Source organism: Polypterus senegalus, chromosome 6 (assembly GCF_016835505.1).
Source record: "Polypterus senegalus isolate Bchr_013 chromosome 6, ASM1683550v1, whole genome shotgun sequence".
Lineage (NCBI taxonomy): Eukaryota > Metazoa > Chordata > Cladistia > Polypteriformes > Polypteridae > Polypterus > Polypterus senegalus.
The window spans coordinates 129,699,372-129,722,831 of NC_053159.1; the positions used below are offsets into that span (position 1 = coordinate 129,699,372).

Below are 23,460 nucleotides of genomic sequence, written 5' to 3' on the forward strand. Positions count from 1 at the left end.
GCAAGTAAGTAGGACGTCATGACATGATCACCCAGATTGTATTTTGGTAATGCGCTACACTTGAAATCCAAGATTTTGGATTGCAAACTAAAACTAGTGCTTTTGAAGTCTTCTTTCAAATTTGGACTTTGGAACGACTCTTTAGGCAAACAATTTTTGTGCTTCAGTGTGGCAGATATTTTTGGGTTTTGCTGGTTTTGACCTTTGCCTCTTTGCCGACTATTCTTGTGCCTTTCCATCTCCTGATATGCCTCTTTTCTCACACTGCCATGGCAGTACAGTGTAGGTGTCATTTGTAGCACAGGTACAGTTGATGTGGATATGTTGTTGCAGAGTTGTCTGATTGGATTGTGGTGAAAATTCCATCATTTTACCTACACGCACAAGCACAGATCTACATACATGGAAAATATAAATTGGCCTTAAGTGAAAGCCAGGACTTACAAGATAAGAAGTATGGCTTACAGAAAGACTCTTTGGATATGTGTGGCTGATGGTTGGTGTTCTGCAGTTGACCATGTAATTTCTTATTGCACTGAAAAACAAAGATTTTGCTTCCTGACCACTTTTGGGTATATCTTATGGATTTTGGCCTGCTTATATTTTCCTATCACATGCCCTTTTATCGCAATTGCCTATTTTGTTTCATATTATAAGTATACAAATATAGTACAACAACTACAACTGGAACATCTGTGGTGATCTAAAAGTAGTGGCACTGTTACTAAGAATGAAGGTCGGATATCTCAAATACTGTCATTTGCAATGCTAAAGAGTCTCATTACATTTAAAAGAACTGGCTGCTCAATAAGCAATTGGTTCCAGTGTGGCACATAAATGACTTGTCATCCCAATAAAGATTCTTTTGCTATATAAAACTTGGACTGAGGAAGAATACTGTGAAAGTGATGAACAGGCAAGGTGAAGGATTTTGATATTTGAGACAGATGCTTCCATGAATAACTGATTACGGAAGACATTTTTGTTGGCCCTCAAATCAGACACATCATCAATGACAAGTGGTTTAAAGATCTGCTACTGGGATGGAAGGAAATCACATGGAAGGCTTTCAGGATTGTTGGTGAGAATTTTCTTGGCAACTACAGAGCCCCAAACTGCGTCCAGCTGGTTGATGACATGCTTGAAGCAGACAAAATCATGAAGTACCACATGTCACTAATGTTTCATTTTCTGTATTCACCCTTGAGCTTCTTCCCATCTAATCTTGGTGCAGTCAGTGACATAAAGGTTTCACTAGGACAATGCAATGATGAAAAAGTGGCATCAGGACAGGTGGATTCTGTCAGTGCTGGCTGACTGTTGTTAGACATTGAAGCATGAAGCACAGATGCTTAATACAAATGGGAATCAGCAGCAAAACATTTTTTGCTTAGTTGAACTAATGCAATGTGTCCGCATGATTAAGTAATTAAACATCTTAAATTCAATAAGAGTAAATTTCATGTTTCTTCAAGTATGATGCAATCAATTTTGAAATATTATTTATATTCAGCTTGATGTTGTCTATCGCAATCACCACATTTTTTTTCAGAAAGCAAAACTTTTGAAAAAATCTGTTTCCAGTGTTATTTGAGTTATCGGACAGTGCCTAGTCCTGCTGCCTCATGGATTCATTGCCCTTGGTCTGAGCCCTGCTCCTGAATGTTGACTTCTTAGAGCTTGCAATTTCAGCCACTTATCTAGTTTTTGTACAACATTCCAAAGAGTTCTTTCGTACATAATAAAAAAGAGGTAACGTGTTAGTTCATTTTTGTGTTAAATATACTGTGATTGTTTCCTCGAAAAACAATGCCACAATTAAATAGAAATAAGATAACAGTGCAATCTGACGATGTTACCATTTAAAATTCACCTCATTAAACTGGTGAATTAATGTTTCGTAGACACGCATTGCAGAAAAGACAGAGCAACAAAACCTAATAACAAAGAAGAAGCGCTGTTTAAGGGTGTTAGACGTGCACTTCACTTCCACCTTCTAATCCTGTGTCCCTTCCACCTCCAGCCACAGGCCTCTGAATGACATCACAGGTTCAGGTCGACTGCTGGAGGTCTGCAGCCACACTCTTCGTGTGTGTGTGTGTGTGTGTGAGTGGGGTCTGTAATGTGCTGACACCTCCTCCACAGTTAGTTCTTAAGTGCTTGATGACAGATTTAGGATTGGATTAAGCAGGCCTGAGCGTATTTCATTAAGACCTGCTGGTTTCTCAATTACATTTCTGAGATTTTCTACAACCTGATATCAGTTTCTAGGTTTGTTTTTTTTAAATACTGTCAGTGTTAATTACTTGGTTGTATGTCTGAATACCTTTAGGCATTCACCATCTTCATTCTGAAGTTCTGGTATTGGAGTATGAACAGGGTGACAGACAGATGCCCATGATTCACAGATTATGTATGGATGGATTTACTCTATTATCATTGAAACCATACAACAAGGATTGCATGGCTGAACAAAATTGCGCTTCTCCAGGCTCAGTGTACAAACACTAACATGAAGACTAATGCATATTATACAACAACAGATTGATATAACTGACATAATATATGTATAATCCAATATACACATTGGTAAATAGTTATAAAGAGTTCAAGTGATGAAAAACATTAACACATGCACAGACATAACAGCATTTTAGGAGAGCTGAGATTCTGAATGTTTGTGTTGAAACATTCTGTGTGTGTGTACAGGAATTAACAGTCCCAATAGATCAGCGTTCTTACTGAAACTCTTACTGACCGTATACTGCAGTAGCGTCTGCCAGAGGGCAAAAGTTTGATCAGTGCATGGGCTGAATAGGTGGGGTCTCTGACTATCCTTAGTAATTCTCCTAAGGCAGCATGAAAAGCACACATCACGTATAGATGTTAGGGTGGTTCCGATGATTTCCTTCGCCGTCTTCACCACTCTCTCTTCACACTTCATAAACACCATCTAATACCAATGTGACTTGGAAACCAGTAATTAACACTGGTCTGTTTGCTACTGGGAACTTCAGACCAGCTCTTTATTAGGGTTTTTTACACTGATTCCATATGTGAAATCGGAATTAAGCTAGCACATCAGGTTTTTGAGATGCACATCATTGACATTTTGACACTTTTGAATATCAGTTTAATATACAAAGTATCAACACATAGTTCTGGAGTTTGAACGATTGCCCACCAAAATTCCTTTGTTGTGTTTATTCTGAAAACAAACCAGAAGACAATACCAGAGACACATTAAAACGTGTTTATGTTAATTTTCCTCAATATAAAAGTGAGGTTAGTGTGGTATAGCGGGTCTGCGGCTTCAAACAAAAAGGGGCCATGTTTTAAATCCGTAAAGCCATGTCAATCTTCGTGGGCGCGATTGTACGGCCGTGGGGAGTTAATTGAAGTGGTTGGAGCGAGTCGCACCTGTACGTTTGGGTGCGATCGTTTGCAATTACTTCATTGGCTTCCTGCGGCGTGTTATTAAGGTGCTGCGCCCACAGAGGTGAGGGTGTGTATATATATATATATATATATATATATATATACAGGCCATCACAAAGGATAGGGGGATCGATAGATGGATCGAGGAAAAGAGGAAGAAAAAGGAGGTTAAAGGACGTGAAAGAGCAGTCTTAACAGCTATGATCTGGCCGTCTAGAAGGAGGAGACAGCACAAGCTGGGGCCCCGCAAAGGAGCGTTAGGCTGTAGCTCTCTAGGGTCTAGTCCACTGAATGTTCGGGTGGAGTGGGGTGAGCAAGGCAGGTGTCCTCCCGAAGGATCTGAGGAGCGACTATGGGAGTGCGAAGAAAGAAGGGAGGAGAGCTGACCTCGGACGGCTTGCTGTGATGTCTTTAAGACAGACAAGATGGAGGTCGGCCGAAAGTAGCTCATGGCTGTTGGGTCTCCACCAGCTATGGGAGCAATGGGTGAGCCGGGGAGGATGAGATGGAGGTGTGCTGAGATCGGGATTAGAGAGACTGCATTTTAACTTCTGATTTTTAACCTCGGATTTTTAGGAATCATTCATTTTTTTTATCCCAACTTTTCACTGTTTTTATGGATTTATTTATTTACTAGAGCTGTGGAGCACTGCACTAACTGTTTTTGCTGGTTTTTAATAAAAGCACCTTTGCACTGAATGCACTATCCCCTGGCTTCATTAGAGAAATGTCCTCATTTGTCAGCTCATCTCATTGACATTACTGATGGTGTCGGGTTCAAGAGCTCCTAGAAGTCGGATGGGAGCATAGAGTGAACCCGCATCGTCACATTTGGCATGTTCAAAAATGTTTGAGACACTTGCTTTTGCTCTTGTACTGCAAATCTGTCTCTCTTTGTATGACCCAACAGTATTCACCCATCATGCTCAGAGTACATACTTCCTGATATCGAATTTCCATCACCTTTATACAGTATCTTGATGAAATCTTCAAAAAAAAAACAACATTTGTCATACAAAAATAACAATCTGAATGATGATTTGTACATTCCCACCACACCATGGGTGCAGTAAAAGTAATTTTCTTCTGCCGTTGTGTTAAACCTGAACAGCAAATAGTGCAGCACACTTGAGGTGCCCGTGCTTTATCTTGATCACCAAGTTTACAGCCAAAGTAATGCTTGTATGCAGTTTTAAGTCTGACGAAAATATTCTTTCTCTGGTCTTGTGGAGTAAATTGTGTGTAAACATTTCAGTAATTGTCAGGGTGGTTAACACAACTTCTTCTGCCCATGCCTGGAAACTAGTTTGAAAAGTTCACGGTAAACCAATCAGCAAAAACACTTTTTAACAACAATTTTCAAAGTAATGGTGAATCTCATAAACAAAATGTCCTGAAATGCAATGCTATGTTAAGGAAACAGTAAAACTGACTACCTAGTGCAGGGTCATGTCTGAGTTGTGTCATTATGCTTTAGAACAGGGGTCGCCAACCATTTTTCCCTGAAAGCTACTTTTAAAAAATGAAAATGACCGACAGCTACTCATGTTTTCTAATTTTTATTCTCATAGATTATTTCAACCCAAATAAACTGAATAAGCTTGTTTTGTCTGAACATTTACAAAATATTGGTGTCCACAACTCATATTTTGCATTAAAACGTCACAAAAAATATTTAGTTCACTTGCAAGTGCATTTTGTATGTCTGCATGCGTTTTCTAGTGTATCTCACACTATTGAATTAAAACATGAATGCTGTCCAAACAAAACAATGCATTTCCAAATACACAGATATTACTTATTCATTTGTCATTTTGTTCCATGTCACTGTTTCTCTTCACAAGAGTATTCACATGACCAGTTGCATGTGTGATGTGTTTTTTAGTTAGTCAGATGACTGGCACTGCATGGAGTCAACAAGAGAGGTGTATGGTGGAGTGTAGCCATTTAGGTTCACTCTTCTGGAGTCATTTAAGTGTTCATCTGTCAGTCTTGTTCTGAACTTTGATTTAATGACATTCATGTCAGACTCTCAGAGGTATGGAGACCCAAACAAAGCAGACATTTTCAGAGCTGTTTGGTGAAGATTCTTATAGTTATCTGGCTCTGCTAAACTCCAGAAATGCTGAGAATGATGTTGAGACTTTAACCGCACATTATTTTGAAGGTTCACTAATACATATTATATAAAATCCAGTGTCTGTGTGTCTGTCAGCTTTTCATGAGAGAACTACTTAACAGATTTAGATCAGGTTTTTTCTATAATTTGCTTGAACATTCTGGTTGATTTTTGCAACTTCTCTCATTGCGCTGTATCATAGTTCGCTTGCAGTACTGATTTATTTGCGCAAATCCATGAAACATGCAGCGGGCCGAGGAGACGGGCCTTCCTCACTCACTTGCCAGGTTTGGGGCATGTTCCTTAACTCCGTTTAGCTAGCGAATGAGAGAACAATTGAATTTAACTTTGATATTTTAAATAAAGTGTTACTTAGGTCTTGATGAGTTTGAGTCTGGATATTCTATTAAGTGTATGCCACATTGAAAAGATAGATTGCAATTCAGAATGTGGATCGTGATATGATTTTTTGGAAAGATTGCCCACCCCTAATTTGACTAATCAAGTTTTCAAATTTATGTACAATTCATTAACCCTTTGGGGAGCTACTTGGAAAGGGGTTGCGAGCTGCCGGTAGCTTGTGAGCGACATGTTGGAGATCCCTGCTTTAGAGTCATAAGATTTGGAAATTAGTAACAAATATTCTTTTCCGCTAATTAAAAATTAATAATTTTTAAATAAAATAAATAATGACCAGGAAACAACACATAGTTGTTAGTATTATAAAGCAACTTTGTTTATGTCAATGGCTTCCCTGGTGGAATTACCATTATTTATCAATACTAGTGGATGCCCGCCATAGCATACGGCGGTGTAAGAATAGGAATGGAAAACGGCGAGAAAGGAATTCAGGAATCAAGAAGAAAGAAATACTTCTTGAAAGATGCAGTTGTGAATAGGTGTTTTGCAGGAGACCACAGATAATGAGTCGAAAGATCTAATCTTGGAAAGAGCTTGAATTTCAGCTTCACTACCATAAACTGTAGATGTTGTCATGTATTGATAGTACTCATGACTTGTTGTGATAATTCAACTTGCATTGGAAAGAATAACAGGAAGAACGTCTCCAAATCTGTCCCAATGTGATGCAATTAAATCTACAGTCCTATGTTGTAGTGAGAGTGCATTACCTTCGTCAACCATTTGTGTCAAGAAATAACCCACTGATACACTGAACAGGCAGTTGCCAGATCCTGGAATACGGATGACGATGTACAAATACCCGTCGACAGAGAAGATACTGTCCTTCATTTTATAACAAAGGCTTAGGAAACAACCGTCGCAGTATAACGAAAATAGCAAGGTATATTGGAGGCTGTAGGCAGCGTGGGGAAGGGTTTGGAAGAGGACGAACAGGAATCAAGAAATGCCGTGTCGTCGGAGTGTGGGCAGGACCGGTTTTGAAGTGGAACCAGGACGAACCAGAAGAGAAATATATATAAGAGATGGTTATCTGCTTTTACTGTCTAGTCAACCTAGTTGTCCAAGACCTGGAATATCATAACTAAAAAATGGGACGTGCTAGAGGAAAACAGTTTTCAGATCTGGAGTCAGCAAATGAAATTTGTTAAAGTACAGGTGAAAGAATCCCAATAGCGAAATGCTTGTTGACCAGTGATCAATGTGGGGGAGTTTACTGAGTCTGTGATGGGATTCATATCCAAGTGTGTGGAAGATGTGACCGGCATCACGAATATCACCACATGTGCCAGTCAGAAACCCTGGCTCATCAGAGAGGTGCATGCACTTCTGAGAGCATGAAAGTTTGCGTTCAAGTCTGGGGACAAGTGTGCACAGGCTGAGGCACTGATTTCCTCTTGTCATTTTCCTTAAATTACTGGTTTCAACATCTAGAAACATTTGTAGGGGACATAGGGCTGTTTGAGTGCATTAGCATGCTGTTGATTGTCATTTATATACAGTATACTAGAAAGAAATGCGTACTTTTATGTCTCTCACAAACTAGTGAAGGTAGTAGTAGTTGTAGTGTTGCTATTGTCACATGTACAGAGCACAGTGAAAATTTTCTTTGCATTTTCAGCTTCATAGCAAATATGTAGCACATCACCACTGTCTGGCACCATGATAACAAGAGCGAAGTGCAAGAGTTACAGCTGACAAAAAAAGAGACAATAAATACGTTATGCACTAAATGCAGCTTACGGTGTATTAACAATTTATTCAAGATATGCAAAATATAATAATGTGTTATAGGTATGTGTGAGTAGTCTTATGATCTGTGGATTAAATCAAACTCTGCATCTAATGGGGTCCAGTCTTTAACAGAAGAGTTAGAAAAGTGACTGTGCGTTCTGACACAGAGAAAAATGAAAGCCAGAGAGAGAAACAAAAAAATATAAACAGTTTTTGTTTCTTTTAAATGGAAGACTGGAGAATTAGCGGATCACCTGGATTGCAGCTAATGTGAACCCCACCTGCTTTTTTAATCCAAATTTGGCTCCGCATTTTTAATCTAAAATAGGATCAGAGGGCAGATCATAAGTGGACCACCAAAGCAATCTTGTTAACTGAATATTCAAAGCTGTTACCATAACAAGGCAGCTAACCGGACTTAAAGTGACAGATCTATGCTGTCAGCTTATAAAGCGTTGTGCCAATGACATCACAGCTCGTGACTTCCACAACCATGCTTTCTAATACCTAGGGATGGCATCTTAAAAATGTGACCCTCAAAAATGCTGCATCCACAAGAAAAACAAAATGCCATTTCAATAGACACAAATGAAATTAAAAATCCACCTTATTAATTGGGTAAGTGTCTGTACATCCGGTTGCTATGGCTCTCATTCCATATCATAGTGCACCACCAACACGTTAAGTAATAAAATGCATTGCATTTACCATTGCAATAGGTGGTGCATCAAAAACATTAGCACTGCTTTTAAGAATCCCATACCAAATTGCGTATAACAGAGACTTGCATCATATGGTGCACTGCAAGCATTAATGCAGAGGTTTACTTTGATTACTTAGATTTCAACCCATCTTAGACAGATAGCACAGCTAGTAATTCTAGAAATCAAATAATGATATCAATTCTTTCTTAAATATTTAAAACTCCAATATATGCAGAGAGAGATTTTAAAAAAATTAGGGCTTAATCTAGCGACCTGGAAATGTAACCAAGGCAAGACAAAATAGTACATTTATGGCAACATTTGTGCCATTGACACAGGAAGAAATGTGTTTTTTTTATGTATAAAGATTTTTTCCTCTCTATATTGTAAATAAGGAGACAGAAACGTATAAAGGTTTGGGGTTTCCGGCCCCGTATACTGTACAGAAGTTGCAAAAAACAAAAAAAGTTTGGTCAGTGCTTTGACTTGCGGTCATTACAACACACCCCCTCGTAGTTGATGGGGGGAACTTAAATAATGAGGGACCGGAAATTAAAGACTGGAATGCTGGGAGGAACCGAAGTGTTGTATGGGAGTTGTGATGTCATCAAGGTGGGACCAGAGGAAGGGATGGAATGCGGAAGTGGCAGCATGTGGTTTAGTGCGTCCGGGGAAAGTTATGGCGGCGTTGTTTCTGTCTTTCTGCGGGAACAAGAGAAAGAAAGGTTAGCACCCCGCCTTGATCCCCTGGCACAATACGTTACGCTGCTCGTCGGGTCTTTTTGCGGCTCCCCTTGCGCACGTGCATGACAATATTTTCATCTCATCTCCAACCTTTTTCACTTTGTGCAAAAGCTTGGCAAAATCCTTTTCTGGTATGTACAAAACTGGATTAGTGAGGCTGCATTAGCAAAGCTCAGTTTTGCACCCCTATTTTCATCTTCTCTTATCAATAATCAATCAATTCTATCCGGAGTCACCATGCTTCTTTTTCCCATCACTCCTGTCCATGCCCCACAAAAAATGAGCCAAAGATCAAAACCAGAAGACAAGGAAAGCTTTCATCAAAGGCAAAAGGCAGCAATCAGAAACTTCAGAGTCAAAAACAGTAGGTCAGGTCAGGTTATGTTAGGGAGCATGCACTGGTACAGCACATTGCTGCACCCACCACATGATGAAACAGCTCAGAATCCCAGATGGCAACCCTCCAGGAAAACCCTCTGGAAATGACCCTCCATGGTCCAGCCACTCGGGTCCCCAACAATGAGGATCTTACGAGCCGGATCATCCTCGGGGAATCGCGTCACTTGGCTGTAGTGCTGTAACTGACGCTCCCTCACAATGCAGGTAATGTGTCTCATTTGGGACTCGGTCAGCAACCTTTCATTCAACACAAAGTCAAACCAGCGGTACCCAAGGATTCTCCAAAGAGACACAGTACAAAAGGAGTCCAGTCTTCGTCTTAGGTCACTGAATAGCGCCCATTTCTCACAACCCTTTAGCAAGACAAGAAGCACCAGGACTCTAAAGACTTGGGCCTTCGTCCTTTTGCAAAAATATTTTCTGGTCTTCAGCTGTCCAGTTTTGGTGAGCCTGTTGTCACTGCAGCCTCAATTTTCTGCTTTTGACCGACAGGTTTTCTGTTGTAGTCCATCTGCCACAGTTTGACATGTTGTGCATGTATTTCTTTTTTATTTTTTGTGCTGTTCTAAATAAACCTTAGGGACTGTTGTGCAGGAAAATCCCAGGAGATCAGCAGTTACAGAAACCAACAATCATACCACATTCAAAGTCACTGAGATCATATTTTTTTAATGTGAACTTTAAATTAAGCTCCTGACTTGTATCTGCATAATTTTATATGTTGTCCTGCTCTCACATAATTTGCTGATTAGAAGTATTTGCATGGGTAAGCAGGTGCATTTGCTCAGTGAGTGTAGATTTGTGTATTTACAGTCATTTTCATTGGGTGCTGGTTCCTTAGTGTGCACAGGTTGAGATAACAGTTTCAGCTCAAGTTAGGATTGAAATGTGCAAAAAAAGATTAAACAGATGTACAGTAAAAGCTGAGATCAGGGAGGAATGAATGTCATTGTCATTAAAACATTACGCTTTTGGGCTTTGCTAGGCGCCACATGACACTGCATAGAAGGAATTAGTCTTCCTTTGCCAAATTTCCCAGAGGGCATTTTACAGGTCATTTCTGATGAATGGAAGCTACTGAACATCAAAGAATTGTGGACAAGCAACCAAATAGTGCCAGTTTACAAGTCACTGGGCACGCCTGCTTTTTGGAAAGTACTTTGAGAGGAAGGAGTGTTGGCCGGAGCCTCCGGGCAGTGAGCAGTGGCTGTGCAGACACAGCTGAGGCTCTTCTCCCTGTGTGTTTGTCCTGTAGCTCTTAGCACTACCACTAGAGTCAGGTTGCAAAATCATGCCCATATTTAGGCATCGGGTGAGCGGCTGAGCAGGACGGCTGCAGACAGACGGCACAGCTGTAGAAGCACACATGGGCACAGCGTGACAAAGGCCTTTGTGTTGCTTGCCAAGTACCTGGTTCTTGAAAAGAGAACACTGTGCTGCAATTCACAGGGAATATAAAAGAATGTGAGGTGATGTGTTTTAAATCTATAGTGGGCTTTTAAAAAAGAACCCTGAAAACTGCCAGTGTGTCTAGGCCCACTGAGGTAAGTGCAGAATAGCTGCCACTGTAAATACCAGGTCCTCAGGAGCAGGTCAATCCGCATAAACGGGGATGGCATAAACAACTTTACCAAAAGCTAAACCCTTCAGGTGCCATCACCAGTGAGGAATGGGGTGTGCGCACACAATCCAAGGGTCTTTAAGTAACAATGTTCCTTCAACTGATAAATTATTAATCTCTATTTTTTTCTTTGGAAGCACCATTGAAAGGTGATTTGTAAAACTGATAAAATTCAAAGTAGAATAAGAGACGTTGGAGAACAATCCTCTAGTGATGGACGTAGCTGTCCTTGAAATATAGTTTGCTAATGGGTATGGGGTCTTAAAGGCTATTCAGTTCATAAAGGAGCCTCTGATGTACTTACGACAAGAAGCTTAAATGCAAGACTCCTGCCCTAGTGCCTATAGGGTACAGATGGAGCCCCTCCTCACAGATTTGAAATCCAGATGATGGGTGATCAGGGATGTCTTCTGAGTGAACGTATGGGGTGTATTCACTCACCTTTGTGCCCAACTCATCGCCTCATCACAGATCTTTGGTCACTGTGGCACTTTTGTCCATCCCCCCTCTCCCCCCCCCAGCCATAACTCAATGCCATTTATTCTTAGTAACATGGCTGCCCAGCTAATCCCTTGGGGAGTGCTAACAATCTCAACAGCTGTCAGGCTGCCGGCCTGCAAGTGACAGAGTCCTGCCTCCTGACAGCGGTCACAACACAGTCTACAACGTGGGAACAGGTCAGTGGGTCCAGGTTCAATCCAGACACATGTCATGTATAGTGGAGAGCAGTAATATACGTTCTTGATTATGTCACTAGTGAAACAGGGCTGCTGGAAGTACAATGCTGATTTCATCTTTTTAAGGTGCTATAAAGAGAGAAGGACCCTGTTGTGAGAAAATGTCAGCCTATTTACACAGAAAAAAGTGCTTCAATACAGATCTGGTGGCCACTATATTAAAACTGTCACCAAGACACACCACATTTACTGAATTTTGAGGCTCTGGAATCTGCCACGTGAGAGTCCAGACACCTATTCATCTTATGCCTCATATGTCACCTTGTAGTCCTTAATGTACCCCAATCTCATATGCGAAATGTTGCATCCTCGCGTTATGGAGTTCCACAGCCTAAGGACTAAAATCTTGCATACTGGAATACCACACCTTTAACTCTATCATTCTTTTGTCTTTATTCCTAAAAAGCTTTGTGGCTGAAAATGAATGTATTTGTGTCTAGCACAGAGCTCTAGGACACTAAAGCCTATGCGATGAAGCCTAATGATTTGGTATCACCATAATTCAAGTGCTGGTGCCTTTATATGGGAATTTGCATTATAAACACTGAACAATACACCCCTGCTAAACAAACTTAACAAACTGAGAGCCAACATCCTAGGTGGTGAATCCAAAGGTCCTGACTGTTCAAATGCCAGTCTCCAAGGACTCCACATCCCAAGTACTCTCTCCTTACATTGTGAGAACCAACATTCTAATGTAATGTGATCAGGATCAACAGAAAATTGTACCAGTGAAAAGTACATAAAACTATTTGAAAGCCTTTAAGAAACTGCCATACCTAGATCAAACGTGACAGGCAAATGTTGTGTACTGGGATTCTCCACGGATATCTGTTGATGCAGATTATTTAGCACAAAGTTGTGTTTGCCATTCTTACGGCATTCGCTGGCACTCTTGTGATATAGTCCAATGCTGAGTGGCATTTGCCTGACATGTTGCACATAGAAGCTCAGATTTTATAAATGCCAAAATGGATTAAAAAAAAAAAATCAGTTGTGGTGTTAAAATTAGTTCATTTTAGATAATCATGTTAGTATAAACTGTTAAAGTTGGCAAACTAGGTCTCCTCTACCTCACCTGTGAACACCACATTAATAGGAACCCCTACTGCAAAGTTCTGATGCCTAGTGTTTAGGAAAAGCATGCTGGTTCCCAATATGGAGGGCCTGTATGCCCTAGAATACTATCTGCACTTATACCAGTGGAGATTCATTCCTAATGTGCCATTTCTATATTCTTGAGGGCATTGACTCCCTTTATTCCTATAGTCACTGAGTCCTAATGTGTCAGCATCTTACATCCAAGGTTATGGACTCCTCTTGTAGCAGTGGATGCTGATTCCTCATATGCTGGCTTCGTATACCCAAGGACAGTAACTCCTAATGTGCTAGGCCTATATACCAGTGGGCACTGACTCCCCTTACAGCCATGGGCATAGACTTATAATGTGCCAGAACTATAATTCCTAGGGCACTGACTGCCCTATAGCAGTGGACATTGACTAATCATGTAGTGGCCTCATATACCTAGAGGCACTGACTCGTCTTATACCTTTAGATGTTGGCTTCAGGTGTGCTGGCTTCAAATCACCAAGAATACTGACTCCCCTTATACAAATGGATACTGAGTCCTGCAGGTGCCAGGCCTATATACCTTAGGGCAGGGGTCTCCAACACGTCGCTCACGAGCTACCAGCAGCTCGCAACCCCTTTCCAAGTAGCTCGCCAAAGGGTTAATGAATCCTACATAAATTTGAAAACTTGGTTAATCAAATCAGGGGTGGGTGATCTTTCCAAAAAATCATATCATGATCCACATTCTGAATTGCAATCTATCTTTTCAATGTGGCATACACTTAAGAGAATATCCGGATTCAAACTCAACAAGACCTAAGTGACATTTTATTTTAATTATCAAAGTTGAATTCAATTGTTCTCTCATTCGCTAGCTAAGTGGAGTTAAGGAACATGCCCCGAAGCTGGCAAGTGAGTGAGGAAAAGCCCCCCCACCCCGGCCCATTGCGTGGATCTCAGATTCACGCAAATAAATCGGTACCGCAAGCAAACTATCATACGTAGCAAATTGAGAGAAGTCGCAAAATCAGCCAGAATGTTCAAGCAAATTATAGAAAAAACCTGATCTACTGTAAATCTGTTAAGTAGTTCTCTCGTGAAAAGCGGACAGACATACAGACATTGAATTTAAATATAATATATATTAGTAAACCTTCAAAATAATGTGCGGTTAAAGTCTCAACATCATTCTCAGCATTTCTGGAGCTTAGCAGAGCCAGATAACTATAAGAATCTTCACCAAGCAGCTCTGAAAATGTCTGCTTTGTTTGGGTCTCCATACCTCTGTGAGTCTGACATGAATGTCATTAAATCAAAGTTCAGAACAAGACTGACAGATGAACACTTAAATGACTCCAGAAGAGTGAACCTAAATGGCTACACTCCACCATACACCTCTCTTGTTGACTCCATGAAGTGCCAGTCATCTGACCAACTAAAAAACACATCACACATGCAACTGGTCATGTGAATACTCTTGTGAAGAGAAACAGTGACATGGAACAAAATGACAAATGAAAAAGTAATATCTGTGTATTTGGAAATGCATTGTTTTGTTTGGACAGCATTCATGTTTTAATCTAATAGTGTGAGATACACTAGAAAACGCATGCAGACATACAAAATGCACTTGCTGGTGAACTAAAATATTTTTTGTGATGTTTTAATGCAAAATGTGAGTTGTGGACACCAACATTTTGTAAATGTTCAGACAAAACAAGCTTATTCAGTTTGTTTGGGTTGGAATAAGCTATGAGAATAAACATTAGAAAACATGAGAAGCTCTCGGCCATTTTCATTTTGTAAAAGTAGCTCTCAGGGGGTAAAAAGTTGGAGACCCCTGCCTTAGGGCATGGACTCCTCTTATATCCATAGACACTGACTCTTGATGTGCCAGTTAAATATACCCAGGGATACCGAATTCCTTTAAAGCCATGGACACTGACTTCTGAAGTGCCAGGCCAATATACTTGAGGGCGCAGTCTCCCCTTAACCTAGCATGTCTGTTGTGCCGGCTTTGTATATCTGAGGGCACCGACTCCCCTTATACCATTGGACACTGACCCCTGATGTGCTGGTTCATATACCCTTGAGACCTCTAATGTATTTAGCACACTGAGCAAGTGGCTACCCCAGGATGCTATAATCAACTTCTAAATCTGAACAACCTGCATACTGGCTGACACTCTTCTATCCTTTACCTAGAATTTCTGTGCCCTCAGTATCCTGTCCTTGATCCAAGTAGCCAGACTGAGTGCAGATCACCACCATTGTTGACCAAGGCCTCGTTCTCAGTTTAGCTCAGAATGGCCTGACTATCGGGGCATTACATTCCCTGTTAAAAATATCCTTTCCCACTCGCAACTTAGGTGGAGAAAACTGCCATTTCATCAGACACGTCACATCTCTATAAATACCATGACACTAAAGAGGGCTCACATCAGGAATAGTCAGCGCTCTGAGGAAGTGATGGCAGGAATAGGAGGCCAGCCAGGAAGATAAAAGACCTAGAGAGTGACACTCTGCTGGTACTTCATTTCTAAGTTGGACTGCAGATGCCGTAAGGGTGTCCTAATTCCAAAGTGTTCATCACAAAACTTGTATATAGTGCTCTACAGCTGAAGAGATTTTGCTTTTGTGGTCTGATAGACCTTCATTTGGCCCAGCACCATGGAGGAGGCACAGGAAATGCAGTGGCAAATGTGACTATTGGCCTTCACGTGTGAGTGAATGAGCCTGTCCTGCAATGGGCTGACACTTACTCCTTGATGGTACTAACCTTGAACCCAGTTCTTCCAAACCATTAGCATGTATTGCAATAAACAGGTTTAGAAAATAATGGATGCTACCATGATTCATCCCCACAGTGCCCTTATGTTAATATTATACAGTATATAGTAATAAACACACAAAATATCAACTTTATATTTGGTCAATACAGCAAATTATGCTATTGAGATCACTCACATTGGTTTATTCATCTTTATTTTCAGACAGGAAGAGTGGACAAGAATTACCCGCTGGTGGCTGGTCACACAGGCCCAGTCCTGGATATTGACTGGTGTCCTCACAATGACAACATTATTGCCAGTGGCTCTGAAGACTGCACCGCAATGGTAAGCTCAGTTGAATGTCCGGTGTCATGCAGTGCAAAGAGATCAAGTTTTTAACTAGTTTCAAATCTGGAAAAATCAATATAGGGTAATTCCCATCGGATACATTAAAATCTGCATTGCAAGAGCAGACGTCTGTGATGGAGCATGGAGATGGAGCATTCCGTTATATCAGATTAGGGCTTGTAGGTTCACTTGGACAACCTACTGGCTTGGGTCAAATGGGTCAAATCAGGAATTTGGTGTACCGTATAATATCTTATTTATTGTCTGTCAGGAGTAAAGTGTGACCTCCGAGTGTAAGTGTGGGCAAAAGGCCCAGGAATCAGTGTCAGATACAGGAGCTGGCACACAACATGATTATTAAACTAGGCATCTGTGGAGCAGGCGTGTAGTGTGCAGTGGGTGGTTATACCTAGATGAAGTGCTTTGTATACTGTGCTACGATTTAACGTCACACTGATGCTGCATTTAGGGTTGCACCTGTTGCAGCCTTGGTTAGCTCCAATCCTAGTGACTCCGTTTTGGTGGAGAGGTTAATGTCAGAAAGGTATAGAACTGGAGCAAGACTAAAGCTGGGACGAAGCAGCAATAACCACTGTGCTGCCCACCATTCTGAGGGTAATGGAGGATACAGCAGGAATTAGATGAGGCATCAGTCCAGTACGGGGCACAGACTTGAGGGTATCCATGCACACACATTTTGCCACCTGTGAAACAGTTTCTTTCAGCTTGAATGGATTGCACATCATGAACTCCACCCTTCCTAAGTTCATTTTCTGAAGTAGATGTAGTCAGAATGAATGAAACATGGTGGAAAGAAGATGTGGTCCACTCCATGTGGAGATGGGTGGGTGTGTCAACGGTCTGGCATATCCTAGCTGGAACAAACTTCTTTATGGAGGGGAATGCTGATAATGACAGAGTAAATGCACAACATCTGACTGCCAAAAAAACAGGTGGAGCCGAACACTTCACGATTTATAATTTTTTAGCTATCCAGTAATTGATAACTCTATTTTTCATTCTGGCATTTGTAAAAACTTCAAAAGTTCACAGACTTTTTTGGAAATTCTTCTGCATCTTTGAGACACTGAGATTGCTTTTTGTCCATTGAATGAATTCGGATTTATTTATTTTGTATGACACTTGTGAACTGAACGAAATAATATTGAATTACTCATTGAGTTGTTCATAATAACAACTACTGTACATTTGTTTTTTCTTTCAAAATGTCTTGTTGTTTCTACCACCATCAAGCATCACACAGGATGATGAGCAAGCAGGTGGCAGACCACAAATGTGCAAAGGTGAAGAACATTTGGCAAATAAATTAGCCTTTTTTTTTCTTGGCAGACAGCAGCCATTTATATTGTATCTCATTCTGGGATCACTAATAAGAACCAGTGAACACCCGATTCTCTAAAGAATCGGAAGTCCAAGAATGGCAATCACTTTCTGTTCCCTCCGATCTTTGGAGGGATGAAAAATCATGGAGGTTGGGAGCGTCCTGGGAAAGTTTTTATTTAATGAAATAAATATATTTGTACTAAAATTAACCAATTTATTAAAAGTAAAATTGACATTTAACTGTTATACCATTTAAGTCCAAAATGTGTTTGAGTTGCTGCACTGATAAGTAAAAAAAATATTGAAATGCAAAGGTTTAAATGAAGTAAATTGGAAATAAAAAATTCATGTTAGGAATCATAATTGAACTTACTTTTAACACTGAATTACCCTAATGTGATTCAAATAAGTCACACTGACTGCTGGCACTGTGGAGTGGAATAGCTGCTGGCACTTTGGAGTGGAGAACACTGACTGATGGCACTGTGGAGTGGAGTGACTCTGGGGCGCTGTGGCGCTGTGCGCATGCGTTTCCGGCGCAGCTTGCTTCTGGCGTTTGACATCCGTGCATACAGTATATATTCAACCTTTGGTGTGTTGTGTTGTTTACTGGTTGTGTTGTGTTGTTTGGGCGCCACCTACTGACTCTGGGAAACCACTCGGTTTGACTCTGGGGCTCTAAGGCACTGTGCACGTACGCTTTCTGCACAACTTGCTTCTGGCCTCTGGCATCCGTGCATATATACAACCTTCGTTTAGTACTATAGATAGGAGGTAATGCTAAAGTGTCCAACCCGCCAGATAACACTGCCACCTGGTGGCCTCTGGTGGGCCAGCACCCAGATTCCTGCCACTAGCAGGCTACATGCCAGAAGTACCGCCATCTGGTGGAGGCTCACTTCTGTAAGACAGTGTTGCACCATGTTAAAGGAACACTCCACCCAAAAAATATTTATTTAAATGTTTCTTACTCCAAGGAGTTTGTATTGAGGGCCAGGAGAAATGTTTATTCTCATGTTTTATGCAGAATAAGAGAAAACAGTTTATAATAGAATGTAATGTAATGTAATAGTGACTGCTGTCTCCAACAATTCTCACGTTATTTGTGTCACATAATCCAGTTGAGAGCTCAAAACATGCAAAATGCAAGCATTTTTGCTAAAATATTATTTATATTTCCAGAAAAATTAGTGTAGAACATAAACAGGAAAGATGCATTCACATAATTCTGTGCTTTTGAACTGAAGACCCATGCACCTTTCCTGTTTATGTACTATGTTGATTTTTTTCCAGGAGTAAATTTAAATACTATTTTGCAAAAATACATCATTTTGCACACTTTGAGCATTTGATTGGTTAACAAGTGGATTACACAATAGACATGTGGCAACACAAGTAATGTGAAAATGTATTTCTTTTTTCCATGGACATTTTTTACATTGTTTGCCACTGGACAGAAAAGGTCACTATTACTTTCTATTATATCATAAGCTGTTTTCTTTCACTCTGCATGAAAACATGACATGAAAAATGTTTCTCAGCCATCACTGCAAAATAGTTTGGGTAAGTGACATAAAAAAATACAGGTAGTTCTTTTAAGATTCAGATTGTTCCTTTTCCACTTTGGCCTGTTTTGATGAATTAGAACTGAAAGCCTCCTGTCTATGTTTGGGGCAGAGCAGTCCTGGATAACTTTTAAATCTCCTCTGGCCTGCATTTTCTATGGTTTGCTCCTCAATTTCACTTGTCTTGATCCTTTGTAAAGTGCTTGACTTCATGGGTTTCAATGGAATTGACTCCATAAATTTGACTTGATGTTAATTTGAAAAAGATATGTGTATAAGATTGGGCTGATTTTTTCTGTTTTTGTCAGAATTGATCTGAAGTTCTAATAAAATAACAGATTGACACCAACTTGCAATTCTTGTTCATTTTCTTCCTTAGGTGTGGCAGATTCCCGACTCAACTCCACTACGACCAATCATGGAACCAGTTGTAACACTAGAAGGACACTCCAAAAGAGTGGGCATCATCACTTGGCATCCCACAGCACGTAACATTTTACTAACAGCAGGTACTGGAGTGGCGCTCATGCCATGTCTCCTTTATGTCCTTCAGCATCTTCTGGTGCTGAACTATCATCCTCCCTCATGAGCTAACTGCAGATGTATCAAATGTGGTTTGTCACTGTATTTACATTTTCTCTTGTCCTTTCCAATCCCAGGGAGTGACAATGTGATAATAATCTGGAACGTTGGGACTGGAGAGCATCTGATTACAATTGACAACCATCCCGACCTAATCTATAACGTGAGCTGGAACCGCAATGGTAGTCTCTTCTGTACGACCTGTAAAGACAAGAAGGTGCGGGTTGTTGACCCCCGCAAGCAAGAGATTGTTGCGGTAAGAAAGGCATCTGGTAGTCACATCTTCTTTGGAATTTCATTACCATATGTGACACTTACCTCAAAATTCATGAGCTGCACAAGGTCCATGATGCATTGCGTGCAGACCAACATGTAACTGGAAGTCAGTCAAATGTTCTGCACTTGAGTTCATCAGTACTTTTTTGTAGTGCAGTCAACACCATCCCAAAATGCAGTCCGTTAGCTTTACATCACCCTGACACAGACCTCATAAGGAATTTAGGTTGAGTTTTTGGAATACTGAAGTAGTTTGTGTTGGGAAGGGGATCTTGAAGTGCAGATATCCAGCCTTGGATTGGTTTAATAGAGAAGGGGGTGGAGTTGGTCCTTCTTAAGCTGTTATAATGGGGATTAATGGGGAAAGATGGCGGGTTGGAGTCATCCTTTAGCAGTATAGGCACTGTTATTGAGAGCATTAATGACAGGCCACCTCTACTGCGCGTATATGCAGGAAACACTGAAATGTGCCAGCCTACAGGACACTTAAGGATGCAATTGAATTTTCAGGAGATCTTGAAGAGACCAACTTATGGAAATGTGAAGGATGGACAGGCAGGGTTAATATTGGTTGAAGCTCTATGATGCTTTATTTTCTCACAACACCTAGCGGAAGCTCATGTTTGAGTTTTGGAGCTAGGAATTTTTGGCTGTGGGGTGGTTACACATTCACTTAGGGTTCTGCACACTAACCATTGGATAGGGGGGTCAGGTGTATAGTTTACAGGATCTGCACATGATTTCTAGCCACCATTGGTTTATAATCAGAATAAGTAAGCGCACTCTATGCACTTCACTAAGTATGTCTCTGAAAATGTTCTAGTTTCATTCCTTCAATGCTCTTTATTTCTTCAAGAATCTTAACTGTTTAGGCCAGAAGTATAGAGGGTATTATGTGCTTTGCTCACTATGAGGTAACTCAGGACTTTGCACATGGATTCCTCTTATTCCTTTGTGCAGGAAATTACACACCAGACCCTGTTTGTGTTTATGTCCTATAATTTTCAGAGGGGACTTACACTTCAAGTATATACTTGTTTGCTGCCTGTGTACTCAGTGGTCCACTTGCTTTCATTTACATTATGGTGGGTACCTCTTCTGCCGAAAACATTGTGGTATCCTGCATATGCAAGGGAAATTTCTTTGTCTGCAGTTTGTGTCTATCTGTTTATTTAATGCTAACCCTTGGGACCAGGTGCAAGAGAGGGCCCACGAAGGCTCTCGGCCAATGAGAGGTCTATTTCTCCAAAATGGAAAAATCTTCACTACTGGTTTCAGCAGAATGAGTGAACGGCAACTCGCCCTGTGGGATCCGGTATGAGGTGGTGGGATTCTTTTCTTTAGTCTGTTGCCCGTGTCATTGTTTTATTGGGCTAAAGCCACAGACATCCAGCAACTCAGATGGTGGTCATTAGACCTTCCTGTCCCAGCAGATCAGTGTGAGACACATGTCATCCTGCGGTGTATATTTAAAAAAAAAAAGCCAGCAAAAATAGGATGAAATGAGAGTGTGCCAACATCCCAAAAAAGTGGGTTTGCTACAGATGTCTTCAGGATTAGATGTCTTGTACAGCATTGACCATGGGATGATATGATGTCTGACATGGGAGTGCAGAGGGTGCTGCTTCTCTGTAAGCTTAGCCCATATACCTAGCATTGGCCAAAGGAGGAAGCCAGAAGTGGAGAAGGGGGCTTCATGTTACGGGGAAAAAGTGACCATCATTCTGCAGGTTGAGTTGGGGTGCACAGGGTTGGCAACCAGGCAGAGTTGAATTTGTAACTCTGTGGCACCTGAGCAGACTTGTGGTCTGAAGGCAGCAACACATCTGATCATTTAAATATCACTGACATGCCCCTTTCGAAGTTTTGTGGCTTCCCATTTCAATTTCATCCTCATATGTCTTGACCTTTTCATTTTATAAGCGGATTCTTGGTTTGCTTGCATGTATGCATAATTTTTCTTCTTTATATTTGGTTTATTTTGCTCATCTATTGATGTTATTCTCACAGGAAAAATTAAGTCCCCATGAGGGGATTCGGCCAATGAGGGCCATCTTTACCCGTGATGGCAGCATCTTCACAACCGGCTTCACACGAATGAGCCAGAGGGAGCTGGGACTCTGGGACCCGGTAAAATGGACCAAGTGCTGACTATGGTCCTGGGCATGTCCATTGCTCTGCAACTCCCTGAGGCTTGGAGCTGAGTGGGAGTCACAGCAGAGCATTGAGATGCTCCATTGAGTCAGCCTGGGGTTTGCAGTGGTGTGGTTCCATGGCTCCTTGAAGACTAGCATGATGTGACCTGTGTGCTACCTAACTTCGGGCTCCTGCTTCAGCGCTCCTGGTAGCCAGCACTAATTCTGGCTGCTGAACATAGGTTCTGACTCAAAGCTGGGCATGGGCATGACTAACAAAAGAGAAAACAGTATGAACAGTGAAATCAGAATAAATAATCAAAGAACACCACAATATTTATATTGAAATAAGTAAATCAATAAAAATGAACTCAGGCAAAGCACATCCATTTAAATAGATGTGAATTATAAGATGAGTCTCTCTCTCTCTCTCTCTCTTTATATATTATGTAACAGTTTTATTGGCTGCATGTATCTGACTGCTGCTAAATGATAAATTGGAGACAGAAAATTCCCAGGCTGTGTAGGCAATCTCAGCAGCTTATCTGGAATGAAAACCAGGAGAGCTCTCCAGTGGACAGAAAATGGACCTGCTTAGCCATTTATGTACATTTGCATGACTCTTCAGGATGGAGATGTAAGTGTAGATAGCTTTTAAAAATGGACACAACAAGGCACTGAAAATTCAGAAGGGGGCATGTAAGGGCTCTGAAAATACAGTAGATTCTCTACATGAGGACATGTGCATTTACTGGGGCTATATGACTCTCATGTCTGTCATGAATTCTTAAGCTGAATAGTTCACATGGACATTAATGGACGAGAGCTGCCCTAAAGTCATCTAGCAGTCATTAAGCGAAAAGAAAACAACACCCAGAAACCTAACGGCAAAGACAGTTGTATATCTATCTATCTATCTATCTATCTATCTATCTATCTATCTATCTATCTATCTGTCTAATTATTAGAGATCACTATAGCATTATCACACTTAAAGCTATAAGGTGCTATTTAAGATGTAATTCATTCTTTAAAGTGTCCTCAGCATATAATGAGATGCATACACAGTATACTGAAGCAGGCATTCACTGTAGAAGGCATCCACTCCACAGTGAAAGGCAATTGCTGTATATTGAAACATGCATGGTTCATATTGCACAATAAATACCTTGAACCTTAAATAAATACAATTCTGGATAATTTGTAAATCTGCTTATCTTGTAAAATCCATGTATAAAATCTAAATCGTTGAAAAAAAATAAGTTTTTATTAATCATGTGCTTGTGTTTATTTAAGATTCATGATGAAGGCGTCATTAAACAGTGTTAGTGCAACTCCATACCAATGCTGCTGGTCACCTGTTGTGGGTGTTCTGTACTTACACACTGCTCATTGTGCTGCTCCGAAAAACCAAAGATCACAGGGCAGTCAGTGACACAACTTTGTCAA

General features: G+C 40.8%; 1 protein-coding gene across 1 annotated transcript in view; it reads left to right on the forward strand.

Annotated features, from left to right (window-relative positions):
• Positions 1-23,460, forward strand: part of coro6 (coronin 6) — a 49,013-nt gene that overhangs the window by 19,868 nt on the left and 5,685 nt on the right. Inside the window, exons 3-6 of the mRNA XM_039757182.1 lie at positions 15,984-16,106; positions 19,398-19,527; positions 19,678-19,856; positions 21,887-22,006. Of these exons, the coding sequence (XP_039613116.1) occupies positions 15,984-16,106; positions 19,398-19,527; positions 19,678-19,856; positions 21,887-22,006 (552 nt within the window). The remainder of the gene's footprint in view (positions 1-15,983; positions 16,107-19,397; positions 19,528-19,677; positions 19,857-21,886; positions 22,007-23,460) is intronic.